The sequence below is a fragment of the Halichondria panicea genome, chromosome 7, assembly GCF_963675165.1.
Source record: "Halichondria panicea chromosome 7, odHalPani1.1, whole genome shotgun sequence".
NCBI classification, from domain to species: Eukaryota; Metazoa; Porifera; class Demospongiae; order Suberitida; family Halichondriidae; genus Halichondria; species Halichondria panicea.
In genome coordinates, this window is record NC_087383.1 from 3,935,800 (window position 1) to 3,946,169 (window position 10,370).

At 38.0% G+C, this 10,370-nt stretch overlaps 2 protein-coding genes across 2 annotated transcripts in view; one reads left to right on the forward strand and one right to left on the reverse strand.

Annotated features, from left to right (window-relative positions):
• The window catches only part of LOC135338773 (NACHT, LRR and PYD domains-containing protein 12-like), a 36,947-nt gene that overhangs the window by 10,948 nt on the left and 15,629 nt on the right, over window positions 1-10,370 (reverse strand). The window lies entirely within an intron of this gene.
• Window positions 6,100-10,300, forward strand: LOC135338772 (uncharacterized). The gene has a single exon (XM_064534856.1). It carries the CDS (start codon window positions 6,172-6,174, stop codon window positions 9,844-9,846), a length of 3,675 nt encoding a protein of 1,224 aa, XP_064390926.1. The 5' UTR covers window positions 6,100-6,171; the 3' UTR covers window positions 9,847-10,300.

A 10,370-nucleotide genomic window follows, 5' to 3' on the forward strand; every position in this document is an offset into this window, starting at 1 on the left:
AGAAACTTTGTGGGGGATATCTTGAGCTAGGAAGTAGCCATGGTTGCTTGAGAGTGATCAGAGTGTAGAGGGAGCATTGAAATATGCAGTAGGCATAGCCAAGTTGAGCATTATGCTGTTTAATGTTGAATATTTGCTTTTAAGTGTGAAAACAAGGATTCACAAGTAACTTGTTTTGCGGGGGAGCTACTGGTTAACAATAAATTGTACATCACTATTGTTTAGTTCTACATGTTGCTTAATGATCCCGATGTGCAGTAAGAAAATATTTTCCTTGCTAACGTTTATCGTTTTGGAAATATACTAATTTAAACTTACCCATACATTTTTTCCCAGGGGTACTCAGAAAATCAGAAAATCTGCCAAGACCCTTTTGTATGCCAACGGCAGAGGGGAGGGACACATGATAACCCCACTGTTATGTATTATGATTAGTACATTCTTTTGCAAGAGCTAAACAGTGACCGATGACGAGAATACACCATTGCCTAAAAGGGCGTCAAGCTCATAAAAAATTATGTTTTGTGTTTGTAAACATTTTATGTAAACATCAAAATTGTGTGATTGTGTGAAAGTCATAATGTTATGAAGCAGTCTATAATAATGAACAGTGCCTAGTACTAGTACCATAAAGTATAAATAATTATCGAGTTCCTAGATTTAATTTCTTGTAAATGCATGCCTTGTTATTTTCAAGGTTTGTTGAGAATGTGAGAATGTGTAATCTCCACTCAAGTATTTGCAAAGAGAAAAGTGTCAGTCATTCGGATGTACAGCAGCAACCAGAGCAACTACATGTAGCTAAGTAGTTGATCAGCATCTATAATAAGCAGCTTTCCCCCAATCTCCTCCCATTGAATTAACTTCCTGTCAATTTCCGGTGCGACACGCATGGGCCGCGTGAAATCCCTGTGTTTCCAATCCCTCTCCTCTACTATCTATGGCCTGGCCTTACCTTGATTTTGCTCTTTAGCCATTCCAACATCTAGACGTACGTACATATGGCCAGCCATGGGTTTACTTGCTTGGGTACCGTAAGCCCTTTACTATCTATGGTAAGACCTCGACACTTTTTAATATTACGTTTTGCGAAAGTAGAGTTTTCAATGGTGCTATAATTTATGCGAAATGTCCAAGTGTCGCATATTTAGAGGGTCGCCTTATATAGAGGTTTTACGGTATCTTGTTTTTTGCAAGTGGGTGTATCTTGTAGGTGGGTGTGGTAAATCATGAGCCCCCATCTCTGCCCATCTCCCATTTGCTTTCCATTTGATTCTCAGCAGCACATGTCAGCAGCTGAAGGAGGATCATGGAGCGGAGGATGAAGCTCGTGCATGCACTGATCGAGCTGAAACTGTAATACTGATTTGTCCCCTGGGTAAGAATGCAGAGTACTCTGGTACATGGTGAGAATGGAACATGCATGCAGTTTCTGTATTAATTTTACATAGAGTCTATACCTGAAGGCCAGTAGAATAAGTGTTCTGAATTCAATATACTTAAATGCATGCTGTCAGCTGGATCGTTCTCTGCATGGCCCCTCAAACTTCAGAATCAGGCTCCTAGTGGGCTGTGTATGTAATCTCCTGTCTAAACTTTTGAACTGTACCATGTGCTAGATCAAAATGGTACCGTATATAGCGGGTATATTTTGAAGGTATAAATGTTCGTGGTTTTCGCGGATTAGGCATGAACCGCGAATTTAATATTGCATGCATGCATGCATGCTGCAAAAAGGGCGCTATTCCACGAAAATTAAATCCGCGAAAACCTTTCTAAAGGCATTTCCGCGAAAATTTATACCCTCGAAATATACCCGCTATACGTATGTAAGAGGCTTTTTCTCAACTGATACACGTAGAATAATCATTATAGCTGCATGTACTAGATCAAGAGTTCATTATGAACTCTTGATCTAGATCTACACATGTACAGTAAAAACAGATTCGTTATAATAACATAAAACATCTCAAATAAAATGCATCATTTGAAATTTAATGTAGAAATGACAGAAATTTATGTCATTTCTACATTAAATTTCAAATGATGCATTTTATTTGAGATGTTTTATGTTATTATAACGAATCTGTTTTTACTGTATCGATCGATCGACGTACGTACGTATATATATATATATATCTGTACAATTTGGTATGACATCATTAATTTTTCATGTTTCCAGAGGGGGAATTTTGGCAAATGGGGGGAAATCCCAGGGCTCCCACCCCTCTTCATGAAACCCTGATTATAACCACAGCCACTTGAGATACAATGTGCTAGCCCTTGTAAAGGTACTTTAGATCGTTGCAAACATCCTAATTTAAGATTTCACGACAGCCAGGTTTTGGGTGAACCTTTATGTATAGATTTACTGTGATGTAATAGGAGGTGTGGTAAACATTTTGCGGTGCACGTACACCTCCCCCCCCCAAAGTTTTTATCCTATGAAACCCTGACAGCATGTGACAAAGGTTGAACAGAACGCCTACTACGGTTTTAAGTACATGGAGTTGCGTACTCTTCCTAATGAACTAGGCCCTGGCAAATTATGCTGGCATAATTGGAGCATAATAGGTTAAAATTGTGAATTTGGTCAGTTTCGTGCAAATCCAATGGTTCCCTGCTGCTGCTGAACGTGTTTTAAAAGCCTTCTTTACATCTTGAATCTTCAGTTTTGACAAATGCATGTACAATACAACAAGAGATAATTTTTTAGTTATGATGAAAAAACATCAATGTGGGGCATAATAGGTTCTTTCCACAAGCATAATAGGCTGAATTTGGGGCAGTGCTCAAAAGCATAATAGGCAGAAAAAAGAGCATAATTTGCCAGGGCCTACTTGCTAGTACAGTGGTTTTCCTTACCTTTGCATACCGTTATAGCGGGTATATTTCGAGGGTATAAATGTTCGCGGTTTTCGCTGATTGAGCCTGTACCGCGAAAATTTGAATAGTACGCGTGTTCAATATTATTGACCACACCTATCGACTATAAGAGGAAAGAAAAAGGAAGGTTGCTGCCCCTGAGCTAGGATAATACAGTTCAAAGAAGCTCAGGCTTGAAAGTTTAAAATAATCATGAACAGAATTCAGTTTCTTGCACTATCAGTATGGCATTGCTGTCTGTCTATCATGATCAAACATTGTTTTGCAGTTTTGTGGGTGGGGCTCTCCAGCATGATCATACGGAGCATTAATAATAAATCTCCGCAAGTGTCATTACAAAATGGGGTTACCCCTCAATTTTTTGTCCCAAAAATTTTTCTTTGCATGGAGCCTATATGGAGTTGCATCCCTGCATGGATAAATAAAGGTTACATATCGCTCGATCATTGTAATACATTGCTTGATTGAATTGCTCAATCATTTCAATATAATTATCGCCACTCAATACATCGCTCAATAAAATATCATGCAATAAAATTATTGATCTCAACAATTTTGGATCAAGTATACAGGAGCGCATGAACCAAAGTTAAGAGTATTTCAGAACCCAACCCAACTGAAGTAGGCATGCCAAAGTAGTGTTAGAAGGGATAAGCATCATGTGGACAGTCTCAGACCATGAGGAGTGGGAACTATAAAGTGGCAACCCTAGCTGGCTGGGCTGCACTGAGGAATGCCAGACTGCAATTAAGTTAACGATATTCATAACCTGATGTGCACTTTATAATTTTATTCATGATGCTTACAAAGCAGTATTGCATACCGTATAGCGGGTAAGTTTCGTGGGGTATTCAACTCGAGAAACGGTAGTTTTCGTGAGTAAAAGTTTCGTTTAGTCTCGTGGCTGCACGGCATTCCTACGTTCAGATAAGCCACGCCTACGATAAAATTTCGTGGAGGTCAGCCTGCCCACGAAAATAACGAATATTTTACCCCACGAAAATTACGCGCTATATACGGTAACACAGCAGTATAAATTATAGGGATGGAACAAGTGTTCCCTGACGTTCAGGGTTTTTATTGTCTTTCAAAACAGTTTCTCATCACGAGTATTACCATCACGAGCACGTGCTGTACAGTCCAGTGTATAACTATTGATGTACATTCTCTGCAATTGATGCCTATAATTATAACCTTATACTTATGTTTTTGATTCTAGATTATCATGAAACGAGAATATTTTCTAAGGAAAACATCAATTGAATATTAACTCTGTCGTTTATGCATATATAATAGTCCCAAAGTTGACTTCTGTTAAAACCACTATTACGAATTATCACGCTTGTTTGTTTATCGAAGTAATTGTTGCTACTTTAAAAAGGTTTCGTTTTATTGGGAAAGTGCTACTGCACCCTTGATATGAGGTATATTACAGCTTGTTTATAATTGTTGTGGTCATCTTACTAAAGTAACGCACTTCATTTCCACAATTGCCATTATTAAGAGTTAAATCTGCTCTGAATGCACGCATACTAACTTAGTGCACATGTATAGATATACTGCATTAATTGTATGGAATACGTACTGACAGTTAATTGGGTTTGAGTCTGTCTCCTTCTATATAATGGAGACTATCCATATATAATATCCGACTAGAAAAACATTTGCAATCATTTATGTGAAAAATTGCTAGGATTGGTCGGGGAAAACACCAAAAAGCGTGGATATCAGACGAGAGCATAACTCCAATCCATTTTAAAATGACATAATTATTACACTGCAACTAACTGATGTTCGTCCCTTGCCGACAAAAGACACAACATTTAATTGCTGACTCTGCTGTAATCCTACAATAGACTCTTTCTGTCCGGCTCCCTGAATTTGAAGTACGGCCACCTCGATATATATATGCCGGCCATTTGGTTTGCTCGCTACGGGTACTGACAGCCCCAAACTTATCAGTGATAATTTTACCCACCCCAAAAAATTCGATGTTGACACTGCAAAAAGGAAATGGAATTTCTGAAGTTGAACTCGAGAAGATCATTGAGATCTCCGTGGTCTCTGTGCACAAAATCATCAGTTAAATCAGATCAGCATAATTATGCGCGCATGCTAATAATTATGACAATTTTATTATGTGCGTGTGCACGTGGTTTTAAGGTATGAGTGGGTAGACGATGATGTTTCACAAATCTATATACAATCTGATTGCATGGCATGCGCCAACATCCTGGCAGAGAGAACAACTCCATGGCTTGCAAGACTATGGGGGGTGACGTTTTGGAGGTTGTCTGTTTTTGTGTGTGCATGCACATGCAGGTATGATTTCCTTGGGGTAGTACATGGATGTGTTTTCTCGAGGGTCTATTTTTGTGTGCGCGGGTTTTCGTGTGTGCATGCATGGGTATATCTTTTATATATGGAGGGAGTTTTGTGGGGGGTATCATTCTGCAACTTCAGCAATTCAGGTATCCTTTTTGCAGTGTCACCATATTTAAGCATGGACGTCTTTTCTGGTGGGTTACCGGTGTCAACTTATTAGGTTTTCAATGTACATTATTTTATTACGGCCGGATATAATGTTTTGGGTGCATTGTGGTTTGGTAAATAGAGAGCAGAATGATTCATTATCCTTCATTATCCTCAAGACAGAACCGCAAAATTATTAAATAATTTATTCGAGGTAAGCCCATTTTTTAGCCACGGCTATGTTTTGAAATACAGCCACCTCGCTATTCCGACCAAGCTGCACTGTCCCAAGGGTACGTGACCGGATTAACGAGAGTCTACTGTAGTCCTATATGCAGTAACCATGCATGCACCACTATTAATTCGCCTTGCCATAATTATGCAAATCTGGATTTCAGCATGTGCCGCCTCTGTTTTAGTGTAGACTAAAATAACTTTATTGATGTGTATATATATATATACATGGCATTGCATGTAGCACTTCAATCCCGTGTTGGTACTGTTAAGTATGACTGTGCATTTGTGTCACTGCATTCCCTATGTTTTGAATTTCATGAATAGAGATTATTATCTCAAAGGAAAACATGCTATATAAAAGTATGTGATGTATAATATCTACATATAAACATGTTACTCTAGAATAGTCCCAAAGTAATATTATAGTACAATCCAATTTTTAGTCCCAAAGTTGACTCCGGTCCTGCATGCATAGTTGTTTAGTGAGGAATTCGAGCTGTATCTATTGGTATATAAAGTGACCATTGTTGTGGCAGCAGGCTATAGCTTCCATGACAGGTATATTTATATTAGACAATGGCTGTCAGTATACTACCTCTTTTTGCTGTCATTTTGATCCTTCACTCTGGTCCCTCATCATCGCTCACCACTACTGAAAACTGGAAGCATCTCAACGTCCCTTGCAATACAGAAAGTTTATCCTTTCGTAATGTGACTAACAAGACAGATATACATCTGGATCACTGTACGTTTAATCTGAGATATCCACTACATATTTCGAACATAAACGACCTTCGTATTATCGGCAGTGGTAATGGAACAGTGATTAACTGTACAAGTGACAACGCTGGTCTGTTGTTTAAATCGGTAAATAACCTTCTGTTAGAGAGTTTGATCATACAAAATTGTGGAGTTTTTAGTGATGACAGGTTGCAAATTGCTAGTGTTCGAATAGTAGGAGGTGAGAATGTATATATAACTGTCATGAACGTGACAATAGAAAATGGTACAGGAACTGGGTTATCTCTAATCAACGTTAGTGGTGTTGTGACGGTTAAAAATTGCACTTTCCGTCGCAATATTTATTATGTAGATCGAATGTACCAGGTTGTGAATGCTACACACAATGACTTTACCCAAAGGGGAGGAGGTATGCAAATACAAATCGGCGTGGAGCATAGATCTGTGTATCTTATTCAGAGGTGCAAGTTTTTGTTCAATTTTGCCTCCAGTGGAGGAGGTCTATTTGTAGTAGTTCAGCTGCATGCATCAAATCATAGTATTACTGTTGAGAATAGTGAGTTTATCAAAAATAAATGCCAGAACGGTGGCGGCGGTGTGCAGTTTGGCTATACAGCTCTGCGATCATCTTCAAAAAAAGTAAATTCCAATTCTATTATGTTCCAAAACTGTGTGTTTAGAGGCAATGAGGCTAGATATGGTGGAGGAACAGCGATATTCTCTTCTTTGGGTACACCACTATTCTCCGAAAACAAAATTCAGATGAACAATAGCTCGTGGTCTAATAACACTGCCTCTAAACTTGGAATGGCTGTTGACATAGCTATTGCTCCTTGGGAGACATTTAGCAGGAATGGTCTTTTTCCTAAACCATTGTTCAGTCACTGTAATTTTACAGAGCATACACATTATACTTTTCTCAGCAGTCCTAGAAGTATTTTCACCCTAACAGGATTCAGGATAGATTTCAAGGACACAATATTGTTTGAAAGAAACACAGGTACTGCAATTGAGGCAAATTTGGCTGAACTGAATTTTACTGAAAACTCGTATGTTAAATTTGGTGAAAATCGTGGAGTCAATGGTGGGGCTGTGAGCTTGAAGGGATTATCTGTGATATTTATTTACGATCACTCTACGTTGGTATTTCAGGATAATAGTGCTTTGAAAAAAGGTGGTGCTATTTATGTTGATTCTTCTGGCAGGCATTCTGAGTCAGTTTGCTTTATCCAGCGCAGAAGAAAAAAGCAGTTTCATGCTTCCTTTGTATTCGATAATAACACTGCAGGTTTTGAAAATTTTAGACATAGAGGTGACTCCATATATGCTTCATCTCTTCTGCCCTGTCTTGGAAAGTGTTCTCAATTACATGATAATGTATCTGTGTCAAGGGCATTGGCATGCATAGGAAAGTTTAAGTTTGATTTAGTAAGTCCCAGACGACAAATTACCTCTGCAGCTCATCATTTTTCAAGAAGTGATACGTTAAATGAGCAAGATCCAATGTGCAATTTGTTTATGGTCAATGACATCATTTACTCAAACAAAAATTATGTAACCAGAAATATCGATTACCATATTAACGAAAGCTTATACGTCACACCCGGTAACACTACAAAGATACCTCTGAAACTAGTGGATGAACTTTGTGGAGAAGTTTCCTTTCGTGTATCAGTAGAAGTATTGAAGTCAGACCAAGGAAGCATATTCATTGACTCGACGCACTCAATAATTACTGACAATTATATCACAATACATGGAGATCCAAATGACTTCGGCACTTTACAGTTTTCTGCTGTTGGAGTACGATGTGTTACTTTGTCTGTCAAATTAAATGATTGTCCCCCAGGCTATATACACAATAATTCAACGAAAAATTGCGTGTGCTCTTTGGCTACTCTACTACACTATGATGGAATTGAGAGGTGTAGTGAAACAAACTTCACAGCGTATACAAAACATGGATATTGGTTGGGATACTTAAAAAACCCTAATAAGGAGACACGACAGGACCGATTAGCTTCTGCCATTTGCCCCAAAGGTTTTTGCACAACTAACTCTTCCTCGGAGTATCCATTACCATCTGTAGCTTTGGATGATTTGAGCTCATACATCTGTAACGAAACAAGAAGAGGTATTATTTGTGGTAGTTGCAAAGAAAATAACTCTGCTTATTATCGCTCTACTTCGTTTTCTTGCAAACCCAATGATTTGTGCTACCTGGGGTGGTTGTTCTACATTCTGTCCGAGATAATTCCGGTAACGTTCCTGTTCTTCATTGTCATTTACTTCAACTTGTCATTCACATCTGGTGCATTGAATGGTATTATTTTTTTCATTCAAGTGATAGGCACATTTAAAATCGATGGTGAAAACTTTATACAATTCCCTGAAGGAGTAAAACAACTGTCAAGGATTTACAAACTTGTTTATCGGATTTTTCTGTTGAAGTTTTTTGCTCTTGAAGAGGTTTCATTTTGCCTTTGGGAAGGTGCTACTGCCCTTGACATGCTAGCGTTTAGGTATGTTACTATCATGTACAGTTTGTTTCTTGTAATTTTTACGGTCATTTTACTAAAAAAACGTATATTTTCATTTCACTGTTGCCATTTATCAAAACAATTGAAAAAAGAACAGCCAAACTTGAAGCATTCTATACTTAATGGACTGTCAGCATTTCTGGTGATGAGTTACTCTGAATGTACACGAGTGTCTCTGATGATTCTAACTACTGGAACACTGACCGTTGGGCCTACAACTAAACAAAAGTTTGAGCCTGTCGTCTTCTATAATGGAGAGTATTCCTTCATGGGTAAAGAACATTTGAAGTATGCGTTGCCAGCCCTTTTCTTCCTGTTTACGATTGTAGCTGTACCTCCAATGCTTTTGATTGTCTACCCACTGTGTTACAAACTGTTCGCTTTGCTGAGGATTAATGAATCAAAGTGTGTCCAAATTACATGTAAGGTCATTCCCTTAGAGAAAATCAAGCCGATGTTCGATTCCATTCAGGGTGCATTCAAAGACCAATACCGTTTCTTTGCTGGGCTGTATTTCGTTTATCGACTCGGTGCTTCTCTAACCTTTTCGTTCCCAAGTGCTTTGAAAACATATTACACTGCTACTAGTGCTCAGCTGATATTCATGTTGATGGTACATGCAGTGTGTTGTCCTTACCGACAAAAGTGGCACAACATTTTGGATGCCCTCTTGTTCTCAATCCTAGCCATGATCAATGCAATATCGTTTTTCAATTATGAACGTAATCAATCGGATGTAACGTATTTAGCAGGAGTTCAATGTGTACTAATTTTGCTTCCATTGGTATATTTGGTCATATACACTACATACAAGATCTATTTGAAGATTAAGACTGCTATGGCCTCATGCTCAAAAAGAAACGACACAGAAGACGAAGATGACAACTTAAATGGGATTTTAGATATGGTGGATTCAAGAATTATTGAACAAGCAGATGTTGGGGAAACAAATGATTACATGTTATACTGAAAGCGAGATAGGAAAGTGTCAACAATTAATATTCCCAGTAGATTCATAATAATTATTCCCAATGAATAATGCATATAAATCATGACTACAATCACTGTATACTTGTGCTTCACATGCAGTAAGATTCGTAAAAATTATGTCATCATAATGCACATATCTCTTCATACATTTATCTTGAATTGATGTTAGCTAGATCTAGATCTATATAAATCTGCTAGTCTGTTTTAATCATATTCTGTGGCAGTATTGTATTCCTAGCACCTCTAGCTAAGCGGAGAATAGAAATGAACAATAGATCAGAACTTGGAGAGAAAGTTGCAATAAATTGACAACATAACTACAATTCCAGTTATAATTAAATGCAGCGATATATAAATAAATGTTCCAATTGTGGTACTGGGCAGCAAAAAGTAGAAATGTGAATGGAATATTCAGTATTCGAATCACGAAGAACAATAATTATTATTAGGGGATCAAGAGAAGGACTCCATTGACATAGTCTATTTTGCATGGTATCTTGTTAC